General features: G+C 41.6%; 1 protein-coding gene across 1 annotated transcript in view; it reads left to right on the top strand.

Annotated features, from left to right (window-relative positions):
• The window catches only part of Sptlc2 (serine palmitoyltransferase long chain base subunit 2), a 79,463-nt gene that overhangs the window by 50,556 nt on the left and 11,356 nt on the right, over nt 1-17,551 (top strand). The window contains exon 9 of the mRNA XM_021179358.3: nt 5,080-5,206. Within this exon, the coding sequence (XP_021035017.1) occupies nt 5,080-5,206 (127 nt within the window). The remainder of the gene's footprint in view (nt 1-5,079; nt 5,207-17,551) is intronic.

Here is a 17,551-nt window from a genome sequence, read left to right as displayed (position 1 = left end):
TTTCCTCTTCATACCTGTTATTCCCAGTAGCCTGAGGAACTAAGGACACCTTGCAGTAACAGCAAGGGTGAAAAGCCAGAGGCCAGCTAAGGGACTAAGCCCATCTCTATCAAAATAAGAACTAATCTCTGTAAATATATATGAAATTTCTACTTCCCTAGCTCTCCTGGTAAATCTAAATCTTATCTTAGACTGAAAAGCCACATGCTGGGATGTCCTTGGAAGGGAGATTAGCAGTACCACCTGTTTGCTCTTAGGGGCGGAGAACCGGAGAATGTAGATTGACCTGCTTGAGAAAAGGAAGAATTCTAAACAATGAGAGGGTAGCAATGTAAATTTTCTGTTTGGAGAAGTCAAGGTACTTTATTTAGATGCAAATTGTAAAACTAAAGTTAATCTCAAATTAGAAGTAACTGGGTGCCAGTGGCGTTCCGCTGCTGACTGACCTTTAATGTCAGTTTGCAAAAAGTTTAGGACAAATAAGGTGAAGGCAAGATGAGCCTTTGGTGACCTTGGGGGAAATGCTCTGAATTAACTTTGCTAGGTAATTTAGAATATAGGAATCTCTAATAATTGAACTGAATATTAGACCAGTCTAAGATTGAGTTAGAATGGCTGGTCACACTGAAGAAGAGTGAAAAATCATTATGACTCTATTAAATGACTAATTTTACTAAGTCTGAATATACAGTCTCTGATGTACTATTGCCATAAAGTTAAAAGGCTAGAAGCTAGTCTAAACTGGAAAAATGACAAGCAAGGATTTAAGGTAAACTTCCCTTGAGAAGCATTAGTTAATAAAATACTTTCCACTTAGGAAACAATATATACTGAAAGATTAAAACTTTTGGCTTCTTGTAAAGAAGCAGAAACAATAAACATTTTTCTTACATAATGTAAAGCTATATTAGCCATACGTAGAGGCAAAATTTTCTAGTGATTACCAGTTTACTAGAAGCAAAAATCTTTGAATTTAAGCATTATTTTAAACATCTGAATAGATCTGTAACACTGTTAAAAAGAAATTTTCTTGAACACAGGGAAAAACTTTTTTAGGCATTGTTTGCAAAACAAAAGAAAGGGCCACAAGCCGCTCTGGGACTGCCCAGAGCCCTGTATTGACTCAAAGATAAAATACTTTTTAATCTGAGCATTAATCTTAACTTTGCAATCAAACTGCAAGCTGCAGTCAATGGAACAATGGCAGTTTTAACCATAATTTTTAAGTTTTTGTGCAAGGTTAGGATAATACCTACAACTTTGGGAAAGCAAAACCTATGTTTAAAACAATTTATCACTGTTAAAATCAATATTAGAAGCATTACTATCATATTACGAAGTTTGGATATCAATTAATACCTATGAATACCTATTAAAGCAAGCTTTAACACTTTAATAAAGAGGCATTGCTTTATATCTTATCTTAAATTTTACTATTTAGGATAGGAACCACATTAATCATTATCTAAACTAGAAATATCTTAAGAGACTCAGCCTCTGAAGCTTAATCTCAAACTCTAACTCGCTTCAGGGCCTCACCAACTTTCTCCCAGGTTCCACAATCTATCGTTTCTTCTTCTTTGAACCATGGACAACAGCTATCTATCTTATCTAAAAAATTTCTGACTTTGAACCCTTCCTTCTTCAACCTAAGCAGCTTTCTAAAAAGCTGCGGCACACCGCCTGTCTCCGTATCTAGTTCCGATTAACGAACTACTGACCCCAAGCAGAAACAGTGTTGGGTCAGCACTGATTCAAACTTGATTCGTATCCTACCGCATCCTCAGCAACACTTTACAAAACTGAAATTTTTTAGGCTAGCGCTAGCATGTGTACCTGTCCGTTGCTCCGATGCTCCTCCGATACGAAGATCCTTTCCTTTCTTGTGGAGCTCCACACAGCAGTCGTTTCTCTTAGCATCCCTCTGCCATTCTTCAGGTCCCAGTTCTGGCGCCAACTGTTGCGGCCTGCCTGCAGTCCACAACACGAACGGTTCAACTGAGAATGGCAGTTCAGGCTGAAAAGAGAGGAATCTAGACGGGGCGGAAGAAACAATGGAGCCAAGACAACAAGTTCTGATCAAGGCTCAATTTTACTAATTCCAGACACTCAGTTATAAAGGAAGGGGGAGGGAACCCAATATCCCGCCAAGTAACTCAGGGTCCAGTAGCAGGACGAACACGTGTGTGCCTTCAGGCAGCAAAGGCAGGTTCCAGCAGTGGGCGTGGCAGGACGAATGAGCACGTAGCTCCACCTTTGAGCAAGCAAGTTCCAGGCTGGGGGAAGGGAGGCCACACTTGTCAAGGAAGACTACATATGCAGCTGGATTCATAGGTCTCTCCAAGTGTATACTTTGGTTAGTTGTTTAGTCCATGGGAGCTCCGGGGGTACTGGCTAGTTCATATTGTTGTTCCTCCTATGGGGCTGCAAACCCCTTGAGCTCTTTGGGTCCTTACTCTAATTACTCCATTGACTCTGTGCTCAGCCCAATGATCAGCTGTGAGCACCCACCTCTGTATTTGTCAGGCTCCTATCAACAAGCACTTGTTGGAATCCAAAATACATCCAGAATTTCCAAGGAGAAAAAGGAATTTTGTAATGCAGGTTTTTTTTCTTTGGAGGGGGGAAGGTATGGGGGACTTTTGGGATAGCATTGGAAATGTAAATGAAGAAAATACCCAATTTAAAAAAAAAAAAAGCCGGGCGTGATGGCGCACGCCTTTGATCCCAGCACTAAGGAGGCAGAGGCAGGCAGATTTCTGAGTTCGAGGCCAGCCTGGTCTACAAAGTGAGTTCCAGGATAGCCAGGGCTACACAGAGAAACCCTGTCTCAAAAAAAAAAAAAAAAAAAAAAAAAACTAGAAAAAAATTTTTGTCATTTATGTATATACTTTATTTTTTATCATATTCTTAGCTTATTATACTTTTTTGTGTGCATTTCTATTTCCACTGATTCCCTTGTGCAGTTTTCTTTAATCAGTTGTGAGGCGTATAAATTCTGACCACAGTTACTTGTGTACTTTACATCTGTCAGAGTTTGACGATCAGGCAGTCAGATCAAACCCTGAGAACTGTGATGTGTGAGCTAGATGGTTATGGACCAGTTCTACATGAGAGATGGTGCTACTGCCAAGGAAGACACACATGAGAGAGGAACCTGTGACCTGATACCAGGTCTGTCCCTCCTTGATGCCAGGCTGTTCAATCTTATGGGTATTTGGTGGCTAGAATGTACTTATTAAACTAGTTGGATAACCCCAGAAGCAGATTTTTTTCATTAGCTTTGAAATAGACTTCAGACAGTCCTTCTGTGAAGACCTGATCAGGAAGTTACACAAGTCTGTAAGTCAGGAAAATGTGTGCCCACCTTGTTTGCTAGTCAGAGTGCTTGCTGTGTAGGACTTTCCTCCCCCTCCCACAAGCTAGGATTAGGTGCATGTGCCATCTCACCTGGCCTGTCAGAGTTATAAATATCACACAATGCTTTCTTTGCCTCAGAAAGTTGAAGACCAAAATGCTACATTTGATAATTGTAATTTCAGTTTTACTGGTCTTGATGAGAACCAAAGAAAAGTTTCTAAAAAATGAAGAAATAGCACAAAACAAAAAGACCCCTGGAGAATATGGTAGCTGCTTTCTAGACGTTGACAGTGAGTGCTGTTGCAGAGAGCATTATTCTCAGGACAGTGCTGGCATACACACACATCATTGTATGAAGGCATCAGATATCTTTCATCAATGCTCTCTTCTGGGTTTAGGTCTGTGCCACTCTTGTTGTGAATTGTGTGTAGAAAAGCCATTTACTACACAAAATGTTACATAACACTTGTGAGCACTGCCTTTGGTTTGTGCATGGTGTGTTTCTGCAGGCATCATTCATACTCCTCACAAAAAAACACTTCCACTCTCATTAGGCAGGGACCTCAGCCTGTGATTGTTGTGTCATTCTGGATGTACAGTCCTAACCTGGCTTGTTGTAGTAAATTCTGCTAGAGCTGTACATCATTACTTCCATGCTGTGCAATTTTTTTCCTGGGAAGACATGAACAGATGTCTATTCATTCCAGATAGGACACTGATAACAGAAGAAAGACGAGTCTATAAGTGATGGCCTTTAGACTCCTCGAAAGTCATTGGCAGTTGCTTCTAATCAGGTTTGGTAGATCTCATTATGGATTTTTCCCTTTTTTGTTAATAAGACAAAGCTTACTTTGAGAGTTAAATGATATTGATATGAATTAAAGATAGTAAGTCATATATATAAGGTATCATTTCAGAGTTGATACAAGATATTTGTGCTTTGGGATGCAATTGTGAGGAAATTACAAGCAATTGCCTATTTTACAGTTGCATCGTCTCTTTTTATTTGTTTTTGATACACGGCTGCTCCCTCCTCTTCACTAAAGATATATTCTCATTTTGGAGCCCAGACTAGCCTTAGATTTGCAATCTTTCTGCCTCATCCTCCCAGAGATTAGGGTTATAGGCATACACCACTATGCCCATTAGTACACTAGAATCTTGTTATGCATGTTTTATTTAAAGATTTAAATGAGAATCTGGAGCATTGGCTTAGCAGCTAAGAGCTGCTCACAGTATCACTAAGTGATCTGCTCCCAGCCTAGGAAAACTTGTTATTTAGGAGTATAAGGACAGGCAGTTTGTATATAGGGTGAGACACACAGGCCACTTAGAAGCAAATCATTGTCTGTCAGGCACGCCTTTAATCCCAGCACTCGGGAGGCAGAGGTAGGTGGATTTCTGAGTTTGAGGCCGGCCTGGTCTACAAAGTGAGCTCCAGGACAGCCAAGGCTATACAGAGAAACCCTGTCTCAAAAAAAAAAAAAAAAAAAAAAAAGAAAAGAAAAAAGAAAAAGCAAGTTAATACTTTCTTAATTCCTCTTTGACCTAACCTTGGCTTGCCCTGTTTCTGACATCCTTGTTGGCCAGCTGTGCGCTTTGATGGTATTAGCTGACCTTGAGTCTCAGCTTAGCACCTGCACTAGGCTGTTGAAGGGAAAGTAGTTATGCATCTGTGTACTCAGGAACGGCCTCTTAATGTTGCCTCTGCTTCTGCAGGAGCTGATAGACTACCTACGCACACATTCTCACAGTGCTGTGTATGCCACGTCGATGTCACCGCCTGTGATGGAACAGATCATCACCTCCATGAAGTGCATCATGGGGCAGGATGGCACCAGTCTTGGTAAGTCTTTTTCAGGAAGCATTTCCTTGGCTTAGTAAAAACCTTAGCAGCCAATTGTGCTGTTTCCATTGAGGTTTTTCCCTAAATAAGGAGTCAGGCTTCCAACAGGGTAACACTGGCCACAGATGCTTTTCAGTGTACACTTTGATAACTATACTGGCTCCCTTATATAGAGTTTCTTCCCTCCCTCCCTTCCTCCATCTCCTTTTTTTCCTTCCTTCCTTCCTTCCTTCCTTCCTTCCTTCCTTCCTTCCTTCCTTCCTTCCTTCATTTCTTTATAGGCAGGGTCTCTGTATGTATGGCTATCCTGGGACTCTACATAGACCCAACAGACATTGAGCTCACAGCTTCTGCTTCCCAAATGCTGGGATTAATGGTGTGTGCCACCATGTCTGAGTTACACATGAGACCTTTCTTTTTGTCCCACTGTGCTTTTAACTTTAGGACATTTGCCTTCAGGGTCTTTCTTAATCACATGTTTTATGTGGAAATGTAATTTACTACATAGTGATGTGTGTCTTCTATAAAGTTTCTAATGAACAATACATGATGAAGGCCATCTTAAATCTATTTTTGTCGTTGGTGAGATGTACATCCAAAGAGATGCAGGTACATAACTGAATCAAAGTCAAGATGCTGCCTTGTTTATTACGTTGTATCACCAGAGGGCAGTGTTGACGAGTTACTGTGAAAGAAGGGTAATAGAGTCTTTGCTTTCTGATTTTACTTTTAAAAGTCTCTGTAGGGATGGGACATTGTGATTCAAGGCTATAATCACAGCACTTCGGAAATGGAGAATTATTCAAGGTCATCATTATCCTGAGGCCAGCCTATATTATTAGAGACCCTAGCCCATCAAGAAAAGGAAAAAAAAAAAAAAGATAACAAAGTTTTCTGTTAGCAATATGATTTGTACTTAATTAACTTGTTATCTTGCTGCTTCTGAGACATTATGGATATGGCAGACTTTATATCCTTAGCCATGGGCTCTTCATGACACTATAGATGTACATGTATGCTACATGGTACTATAGATGAGCCACAGCCTATGTTGGAGCCAGTTCAGTAGGATGACTGACTTTGACTAAGACTTTTTTGAAACCCAAACTGTCTTTATATTTGTTCCTATCTGTCAAAGATCCTTATTATCTCTATGAAGAGACTTTTGGAAAAAGTGTTGTCATCTTTGGTTTTATGCATTTGCCTGTTCAGGAAGAAAGTATTAATGCTGCACAGAATTGAAGCCATGTCAGTTGCTTCCTGAGTTCACAATAGCATAGATTTATTGCTTCTCTTTCTGATGTGAGAGAGTGTGTTTGGATATAAAATATACATGTATTCAGAGACAGACAGTATAGTGAGTGACCTTACTAGTTTGTTATACAGATTATTTAGTTTGGTGCATCGGTTTAGACTAGAAAAAGCGAACAGCTATGCTATCAATGTTAATGTTGGTAATTTCTTAGAGCCTAGATCTGTATGATGAAGTACATATGAATAAATGACTTATTTGTACTCATGGAAAATGTCTGATGAGAAAATGAAATATGGCAATTAGACAAAGTGTTGGATTAGTACTGCTTTTCCAGGTTTTGCCTCTCAAGCCACCACCAAAGCTTAGTTCTGTGGCTTCTGTGTAATGCTCACAAATTCTGTGGAGCTCAGTCATGGCACGAGGATAGCTTATTTTTACTTCACAGGTCTGGGACCAGAATAGGAGATGCCACTGCTAGAACAACTCAGATGGTTGGGGACTGGGGTCATCTGTCAGCTTCTGTACTGAGTGTTGGTAAACCTGCTATGTTTGCTGTCGTAACTTGAAAATTTTGAGTTAACTGAATCAAAACCTACTGTCATGAGCTTTGCTTGGACATCACCAAAATTGATGGTAGCTGGGCATAAGTCTGAGGAGGAGGCTGTGGAGAGTTTATGAGCCTTTCCTCAAAGGGCTTGGCACCTGTCTGCTTAAGTTGCTAAAGTATATTATGCTATAGGTAGTGGTGGTGCGTGTCTTTAATCCCAACACTCAGGAGTCAGAGGCAGGTGGATCTCTCTGAGTTCCAGGACAGTCTGGTCTACAAAGTGAGTTCCAAGATAGTCGGGGTTACCCAGAGAAACCTTGTCTCAAAAAGTAACAATAATAAATGTGTTGTGCCATATTATTACAGTATTCAGCATGCCCTGTGATATATAGAAATGCACATGAAGATACCAGAGGACCTTCAATGCATAGGCATTTACTACATTCAAAGGAAATGCCACATTAAGGTCTGTTGATCAGTGCTGTACAGGCGAGAGGAGCGAATAGTATATAGTCATCGGAGAGTCATAAGCCATATTCTCAGTTTTGCAGGGCTGAAAGCAGGCAGATAGTATGTGAGTATCGAATAGTGTTTAAACAGTTTGCAGGGTAGGGAGATTTGGAATGAATCAAGGACACAATATAGTTTTTCCCATTTTCAATTATGTCATGTAGGTTCTGCTACCTGAAATTTTACATTCTCTTACGTGTAGGAATAGACCAGATTCTAATAATAAGGACTGTCCCTGTCATTTGTGTTTTCAAATGTTACACGAGCCACTCATGCTGTATGTATCTTCGTACAGTTTGCTGTGTTTTTCTCATTGTGAGTTCCATGTTGGGGGTGATTTTCTCAGTCACTTGTTTGCAGTTTTACCGTATCCCAGCGTACTCAGGCAGCCTTTTGTCCCTTCTGTTGGTGGATGTTTAGGTTATTACTGTTTGAGCTGTCACTAGAACCACGGAGTGACCTGTGTGTGTCTCTGCTGTGTTTGTAAGGTTAGCTTGAATACCTTTCAGTGACCTTGGCCAGACATCTTTACAGGCTTCTACATTCTTGCCCCAGCCAAGCATACTAGCAGGTGCCAATGAGCCCAAGACATGGAAAACTAAGGCATGATGATTGCTGCGGGTTTGAGGCTAGCCTGGTCAACCTAGTGAGGTCAAGGCCAGCCTGGGCCATGGGGTGAAGCTAAACAAAACAACATTAAATTCCCTAGGGCTTCAATATACTCTCCCACTACTGTTACTGTACTTAATAAAAAAAATCGACAGTCTACTATAAATTTATAAAGAAATTTTGACATTTATGTTTTTAAATTTATGAAGGTGTCTAGCCAAAAGAAGAAATGTAAGGTCATGCAAATTGGTGGTGATTCACAGAGAAAACATGCTCTAGAAGGACTGTGTTCTAGGACACCGTTCCCAGACTCCACTGAGGAATGATGGAACAAGACAAAGAGTTTAACATTGTGGAGCTTAAAACCAGGAAAGGCAGACAAAACCCAGCACTGCTTCCTGGGAGTAGGAGGCTGGGGAGGGAGCATTTTTATTTCTATTAAAGTTGCATGTTCCTATATTGGTTTTTTAATAGAGCTTTTAAATAATTCATTAAGCATATTAAATCCTGCTTAAAATGAGATTCAAAGTGAGATGGTCTATACTGCTGTTAGGAGAGTGCTGCTCAGAAAGCTGCAGCCAGCCAGGGAGCAGGAGCTACAGTTCTGCTCTCCTTTACTGCTCTGTTTCCTTCCTCCTGGCCAGCCCTTCCCTCGTCCCCTAGAATTACTGTCGTTGTTGGCTCTCTTTCAGTGTCAATATCAAGTGAGCGCAGGTGAGTAGAAGAGTCCGGGGAAGTTCTGAAAAGCCCACCAAATTCGGAGAGCTAGCTTGTCCTTCATGCATCACTGACCACATTCTGTAGTGGATCTTAGATCCAAGACCTTTTTAATGAATCAAAATATCCATAAAAATCAACTAAGATGTTTAAAAAAATTCCAGAACTGCAATTGGATGTAAAATAATTTAGTGTTTTGTGTCCAGTGTTTTTCACGTGTAGTTGGATGCTACCACCATGGCCACATCAAAGACAAAGTGAATTGGATACATACATTTAACAGGTGGCTTTTACAGTGATTGCACAAGTCACTTCCATATGGAAAACTTCACTGCACTTTGCTTCTAAAGAACCTAGGTAAATTCTGTTACTGGTGTAGAACTTGGGTAGGCTGAAGTTTAATTAAACTTAGGTTTGGCCTGTTTGAATTAACCCAGCAATAGACTTGCTAATGAGGTATTAAATGATCCAGCAACTAATGTAGGAGATGGAAAGTGCTGTCTTTGAAGAAGCATCAGTGTGATCCTGTAGAGAACTGCATGCTACTCAGGACGTTTGACCCGCCCTAACACTGCCTTCCAAGCCCAGGAGCAAGCGATTGCTTCCTGCTTTCTCCTTTATTATTGTGTTTTAATGAAGATTGTTTAGAAACCTATCCAGATCAGTGGGGGAGAGGAGGTAATGAGCCAAGCACAGCGATTAGAAAAGGAGAGAGGCAGAGCGAATTTTCTGGTGAATGGTTTCATTCCTACCTTGCACATTTGAGCAGTTACTCCAGTGCTGAGCTCTAGGCCAGACCCCCTGCCCTGTGCCTTAGTGCCTAGAGCACTGCTGTCAAGACATGTTTGTGTCAGCATTTATCAGGGACCAACTCTGTGCTGGAGTTGAACAAGATGTGCTCTGTGCCTTTGAAAACAGCCTTGCAGAGTGGCTGGGTGAGATGCCTGGGAAGAACTAGTCTCGACAAGAAACTTTCTCCTTGGTTCACCTTGCTCCTTTCTTAATTCTCTGCGCCCTTCTCTCTGCCTTCTCTGCCTTCCACACCATGTCCTCTATGAAACTTAATTTGTAAATTATTTGAAGCAAAGATCTAACCTGCTTAAGCAAACTTAAGTGAGTCACCCCTGCCCCCATGGAGTCTTTTATCGCTTACCAAAAATTAAAGGAAAAAAACTCCTTCATTGTCTAACACAAAGGCCTTTTAGCCAACGGCTTTAACTTTTTAAAATCAATAAGCATTAAGACTGCTTTACAGGTGAGGAAATTTGAGCCCACATGTGGGCCAAGTCCTCTCTGTACCTTGTTCCAAATAGGATGTGGTTTTTTAGTCCATCTGCTTCTACTTCGAGCCATATTTAATGTTTTATTAAAGCAAACTGTTTTATGACCTATTTCTAATTTTCTTATTCTGTTCAGCTAATTTTCCACAAAACACCCAGTTTTCCTAGTGAATGCTCAGCCTGACAGATGACAGGGTGGGGGTGGGGATTTGACCGCCTACTTCCTCTCTCTGACTCAGCAACCGTTTCACAAGAGCTTTTCCTTCTTCCACTCTCATCTCCTTTTTAAAATCCAAATGCAAATAAGTTTTTTATAGTAGGAAACTCATTTTTGTTTCTTCTTTCAGTCAGTTTGAAACTGGCTATTAAGATACCCACAAGCATCAGACTGGAAGCTAGTTTTTGAACAGAAGTACACTTGGCCATAAAATGGAACTTTGTTCTTAGTGGAAAACCTAAAGAAGGCGTTTGGGTTCCCCTGGGGTAGGCATGGAGCCCTGAACCAGAGGCCCCTCATTTGGAAATGTGGTTGCATGCTGTGGGGAGGCTAAGCTCTTAAATATTCAAAGATTAAAGCAGGTAAATTTCCTTAGCTCTATTTTAATTATTTGGAAGCTTTATCTTATAGTCAGATTTTTTTCTCTACAGATTTGTGTCCGTTTATTTGAGCTAACACGTAGTTTTGCTTCCTTCTCATTGTTTTGGGTTTGTGACCGATGTGGCCTTGTCTGTGATGAAGAGCGTACCTGACTTTGCACACCACCACATGATTGACTGACATTGCTTCTTTTCTCCCAGAATTGTTTCTGGGGGTTTTGTTTCTAGAAGAGTTGGTCACAGGAGTCCTTCATTCATCTTTATGAATCTGTTGTTACACAACTACTTTGTATATGCCAGTAACGAGATACTGAGACCAGAGATGAGAATATGCCTAAGGGTTGAATCTATATTAATTGCTTCCTGTGATTTTTCTCATTCTCTAAACGTTTGATTTGTATGTTCCTGTCATCTACTTCCACTGTATTAAATGTTAAAGAAGAGACTTTACCAATGATGCTTTTACTTTTAAAAAAATTTTTTTGTATGATGGCTTTGCACATAGTAAACCAGCTCCCTGCCCCTGAGCTCCACCTCCGGCTCCGAGACGCTTCTTTACTACAGTAAAGCAAGAGAGACTTCATCCCGGTGCAGAGACCACTGCTCCAGTGAGCCTTAAGGACGAGCGGTTAATTGAGTTCAGTTGTGACTCCAACCAGGAAATACGGGCGTATGTTGTTAAAGAGCAGGGTTTCAGTGTGGAGAGGGACTGTCAGGGTAAGGGTGCTCTTTACCTTCAGAGCCTTTGCTGAAGGCAGAGAGCAATGAGATTCCACAGCCAGGGGACTTTCTCTAATCTGATTGGTCAAGTTTCCCACGCAAACTGGACTCCTCAAAGACAGGGGAATCTAATGTGTGACTTGGTCAGAAAAGACTTGGAAGATGTTAATGTCAGTTTGGTGCCAGAAGAGACTCTCCGTCAGTGTCAATAGATCTCATGAAAGCACACTCTTGAAGTCCCTGCTTACATCAGAGGCATTGTAACTTGGTAGTGTTTGACCTTGTTCATATGCAAGAGAGCTTCAAAATAAGGTACAAGAGCCACCTAATGTGAGCCTGGGTTTAGCACCATTGCTGTGGTACTTGTTAAAAATGATGTTTCTAAGCCAGCTGCATGACTGTAATCACAGGAGGATTAGAAATTTAAGGCCATCCTGTGCTGTGTGGGACCTGCCTCCCACCCCCATCCCCAAAGGATTCTAGGATGTCCTACTAAGAGCCCTGATAATTATTGTCACGAGGCTCATGGCATTTTAAAGAACACTTCAGTCAGAAAGCAAGCTAGCATTTATAAGACTAACATGTTATTTATTTAGATTTGAAAGCTTGTTTACATCAAAAGGAACCAAAACTAAACACACCGGTTATTGTAAAAAAGAAACATATATTGGAGGGCAAGAAATGAGATGTTGATGGTAAAGCTCAGCTGCCAGTTTCCATCATTTTCTGAGACCTAACTGCCTAGGGTCCCTGACTCCTGACACCTGGGTGGGGGGGGTCAGAAGTCAGCTAGGGAAGGAAGATTGTGGATTCGGACCTAAGGTCAGGATTGCTAAGGTTGCTTAGAATTGATTTTTGTTTTTGTTTCTGTTTTCCCTCCCCATTTTGATTACTCATATTTTTGTAGCCTGTTAATTGGAGATCCCAAAGTTTTAGTAAATAACACACAAATGGCCTTGGCCACAGGAGAAAGTTTTCCTTAATGTTCACTATTTGTAAATTCCTAACTTAACTGCCTTGTCTTCTGACTATGAAACGGCTTCCTTAGACTCAAGCCAGCCTGTCCCCGCACTTGCCCTCCTTTGTTACCCCTGGGACTGGAGGTGGATGTGTGACCACACGGGGAACAGTAGGCAATTCCTTATCCTTTTGCTCTGTCTAAAGTGCTATCTATGTTCTAGCTCCGTCAGAGGGGAGACTAGTTGGACAGAGTAGGACCTCTGTCCTGGACTAGGGAAGTCACTGAGTGGTAAGAATGCTTATCTAGCATGCTAAAGGTTTTGGGTCTGCGGGAGAAAAGAGAGGAAGGGCGAAGGGGAGGGTCTCAATCCTGAATGACTTGGCACCCTTTAAATTTTGGTTCTTTATTTTTTTCAAAGGCTCTTGGCCTCTTTTCTTCCTTTTGTTTAAGGCCCCGTGTTACTGACTGTGCATTAGCAACCATTCTGCTAAACTTTTGATTATATTGAATCAACAACGTTAAGCCCTTGCCCCTGCTGCTTGTTGCACATCCTGTGGCAGTCCTCAGGAAATCCTATTTTTTGGCATTGAAACGAATTAAAGGATTAAGCAACTGCAAGGGAGGGGGTAGTAAACTCTGTTTGTGGGAGGAATTTCCCCGCCAGTCTTAGCAAAAGCAGCTCTCGCTCTTATATGGAGATAGAAAACCACGGGGCTGCTTTGGAGCAGGCTCTCTGGGCATGGAGAGGCAGGCCTGGCTGCTTTGATGTCCTTTAGTCTGGCAATGGCCCTAGCTGAGCACTTTGATGCTTGATATCCAGTCTAGCAAAATAGGGGCTCACAGTTGATGAACCTGGTTCCCACCCCTTTACTCCAGCCTTAACAAAACTGTTAACTCTTGTTTCCTGGAAGCCTTTACAAACACCTTTCACAGGATGCTTCCCAGAGGCTCTACGGTTTTATAATGAGCCTGTCGGAGGTGCATTTATTTCCTTTCCTTTGGGGCTCTTAAGTGGCTAAGAGAGTTTATTGTTTTTTTTTTTTTTCCTTGTGCCATTTATATGAAACTTAAGAGGAATGTGCTATATAGTTTGTCTTAGGTTTTAGTTAACATTTCTTTTGGTTTTGTTTTTCATGGGGTTTTGAGATTCTCCATCTTTCTCTGAGTCAGAAAATCGCCAGGTCAGAGTTCAGTTACCAATACAGATTGGTTTTGGTTTTAAAGTCTCATTTTTTTTTTTTGTTTGTTTGTTTTTACATGTTCTATCCTCGCCTACCCCTTCTCTGGTCCACTTGCTGCTTTGTGGTACTTTTAGATGTGATGATCTGGAGTTCAGTCTGAGTCAAGCATCCTTAAAGGTCAAGCGAGTCGTGTGCTCTCTCGCTGTCATTGGTTTCCCAGCTCTCTCCTTTTGTAGTCACTGTTGGGTTCTGTGTATCCTGTGTGGGCACTTGTGACAGTGTGTATAAAGTCTGCTGACCCAGAAAGATTGTTAAGTTTTAGTCCTGTTCTACAAAGTGCATAGCTAGATATCATCTAAATGTGAAAATTATGGAATGGAAGTTCCTTAAAGTTTAATCTTTACATTATCAGTATATTTCTGATGACATAGAAGTGAACTTCACTCTAACAAAGAGATTTGTAAGATAGGCAGGAATTAAACGAATATGCGTCAAATGTTTGCCACCACTACAGAAAAGATTTTACTGTTTTTTTTTTTTTTCTTTAGTTCTCTTTCAGCTTTTTGCACCCACTCTAACATACACCTGTTATAGTAGGAATGTACACAGATCATGGCCAAAAGATTTGTTTTTGTTGTTCTAAATTTTGCTGCTGTTCTTGGTAATTACTTGTATGTATGTATGGGAGTGCAAGTGTTGGTCCTTGTCTTCTCCCACAGACAGGGTCTCTCCATTGTGTGTGCCTGATTATCTGCCTGTGAGCTTTCAGGGATTCTCCCGGTGCTACTCCACACCGTAGGAGTGCTGGATTAAACACATGAGGCCCTACATCTGGCTTTCTGTGGGTTCTGGAGAACCTAACCTTAGGTGCTCATGTTGTGTCACAAGCTCTTTATCCACTAAGACATTTCACTAGCCTTTCCCAGCTTTTTCCCTCGGGATCCTTCGGTGTCTGCCTCCTTAGCACTGGGATTATAGGCTAGTGCTGTAGCGCCTGGCTTTCGCTGTGGGTGCTGGTGATCCTCAATCAGATCTTGTGCTTGCACAGAAAGCACTGCGCCAGGTAAGCTTCTCCTCACCTCCTGCCCCCAGGCTTTAAAGTGTCGTAACACAGGACTCTTTCTGTCCCTGTTCAGACAGCAGAGCCCATGCCCATCTTAGTAATAAGTGGTCTTCAGAACAACAGGTCATCTGCTTGCCATTCCGAATACTCAGATTTGTAAAGGTAATTGCCTTAAATGGGTTATTATTACCAGGTGATATTATTCCCAGGAAATAAGGGGAACTAGTTGCCCCTGCCAGTAGAAAGGTAGCAAGATTGAGGGTAAATATATGAGTTTTTTATAAGTCATGAGTCAAAGTGACAGGCAAGTGAAATAGTGAGCACACTTTAAGGTGGCTGTGGCTGCATGTTACACATTAAGACTGTGCCCCCAAGAGTTACAGAATAACTCATCTGCTAAAGGGGCCTGCCTCTAAGGCTATTGATCTAAATTCAGTTCCCCAAAACCACATTGTGAAAGCTCCCACAAGTTGTCTGCTGATTTCCACAGATACCTTTTGTGTCCACACACACACATTAAACTGTAAAACAAGAAAACAAAAGTGTACCAATGAACTAGAAACGTGGAAGAGCCTCCACATGACGACAAGTAAGCGGGATAGCCGTCCATTGAGTCTTTGAGAGTTGACGGGCTCTGACCTCTACTCACTCACAATGAGTTTAATTCTTATAATTTTCTTAATTTTAGTATGTGTATGAATATTTTGCCCACATGTATGTCTAGGCACTGCATGTGACTAGTGCCTTTGAAGTCAAGAAGAAGGCATCAGATCTTTTGGGAGAGCCACAAGATGGGTACTGGGCATTAAACCTGAGTTCTCTGGAAGAGCAAACAGTGCTCTGAACCACTGAGCCATACTTCCAGCCTCCAAGTTTTGTTTTAGAAAAGTGTATGTATGTGTGCACATATGTAGTAGTATATGTATGTGCCACTGTGCATGTGTGGAGTCAGAAGGACAACTTGTGGGAATCCAATCGTTTCTCTCTGGAACCAAACTCAGGTCACCATGCTTGGCAGAAAGCATCCTTACCCTCCAAGCCTTGTTGGTTCCCCCAAATGAATGTTAGGTCTCTAGAGCAGCAACCCTTCCAGTTGGTTTGCCCCATGGTGTCTGCTTTCCTTTTGTGTTCCAGATCTCCAGTGACAGCATTGTTTGTAAGTTGTCCAGACAAGAAACCCTCTCAGATTTTCTTTCTTTACTCCCTGTATTTAGTCACCAGGGCCCCTGGATAGTGCTTTTTTACTATATTTGTACTTAACCACTTCATTCTATGGCCAGTGTTATTTTCTTGACCTAGATTTCCTTTTTTTTTTTTTTTTTTTTCGAGACAGGGTTTCTCTGTATAGCCCTGGCTGTCCTGGAACTCACTTTGTAGACCAGGCTGGCCTCGAACTCAAAAATCCGCCTGCCTCTGCCTCCCGAGTGCTGGGATCAAAGGCGTGCGCCACCACGCCCGGCCTAGATTTCCTTTTACCAGTCTTCTAGTAAAGTGATCAGTCAACCTAAAAGTGACCTGAGAAGATCAAGAAAAAAGGCATTTCTGGATGGGCAGTGGTGGCACACCCTTTAATCCCAGAGGCAAAGGCAGGTGGATCTCAGTGAATTTAAGACCAGCCTGGTCTACAGAGTGAGTTCTAGGACAGCTAGCACTACACAGAAAACCCTGTCTCAGAAAAAGAAAAGAAAAGAAAAAGAAGCAGTGCAGGAGATCAGGACTACTAAAGTTACCTGCAGAGTTCTGTAGAATTTTCTGAGTTCATGGAATTTGCTGTAACAAAATACACAACATGAGCAATTTAAAAGGAAGGTTTATTTCTGCTCACAATCTCAGTGTTTCAGGCTACTGTCCTTGTTTTGTTTCTAAAGCAAATCATAGGGCGCTTGTAGTGGCACAGAGCTGCTCACCTTGGGACAACTAAGAAGCAGAAATCTGAAACAGAAGAGGTCTGGGTAGCTCAGGGCACAGCGTAAGGTAAGGATTTCTAAACATTAGAAGAACAGTGGTTACTGTGGTGTCTTCCCTCCAGCTCCGTTTCACTCATCAGCAAGTGTTTACTATTCTGTGAGCTCTCAAGGTCTGCCCTAGACTGAGCCTTAGGTCACTCTTCATCTTTCATAGCACCTCAGGCCAAGCCACACCCCCTTTTCTGTGTTTTCATCCTTATGTCTTTGAGCCAAGTTGCTGAAAGCCAAGGATGCTTTGGTGTTCTGGTACCCTGATACAACACAGATCTTGGAGATGACAAGTGTATAGTTTGCTGCTTCATAGCAACATCACTTGAGTGAATCAGGACTTTTTTTCCAGTTCAGCGTCAGGGAGGAACTAGTCCTTGTTGTGGAAGTAAGCCCCATGCTGGCAGATTTGATCTTTTTTTTTTTTTTTTGGTTTTTCGAGACAGGGTTTCTCTGTGTATTCCTGGCTGTCCTGGAACTCACTCTGTAGACCAGGCTGGCCTCGAACTCAGAAATCCGCCTGCCTCTGCCTCCCGAGTGCTGGGATTAAAGGCCTGCACCACCACGCCCGGCCTATTTTTTTTTTTTTTTAAAGATTTATTTATTAGTATAAGTTCACTGTAGCTGTCTTCAAACGCACCAGAAGAGGCTATCAGATCTCATTATGGGTGGTTGTAAGGCACCATGTGGTTGCTGGGATTTGAACTCAGTACCTTTGGAAGAGCAGTTGGTGCTCTTACCCACTGAACCATCTCACCAGCCCCCTTGATCTATTTTTTTTAGGGTATGTGTAGAACTATGTCTACTGAGTACTGTGGTATATTATTGTTGTTTAATTACCTTATTTTTATGTGCATTAATGTTTGCTATAGTACCCCTGTAGGATGAAATTTAAATGGGGCAGGTTTTTTTTCTAACCTGGTTAGCTCCCAAACAAATGAGACAGACTT

Source organism: Mus caroli, unplaced genomic scaffold, assembly GCF_978045245.1.
Source record: "Mus caroli unplaced genomic scaffold, Mus_caroli_1 scaffold_14, whole genome shotgun sequence".
In the NCBI taxonomy this organism is placed as follows: Eukaryota; Metazoa; Chordata; class Mammalia; order Rodentia; family Muridae; genus Mus; species Mus caroli.
Note: the sequence above shows the minus strand (reverse complement) of the source record. Positions and strands in the feature narration are given on the sequence as shown.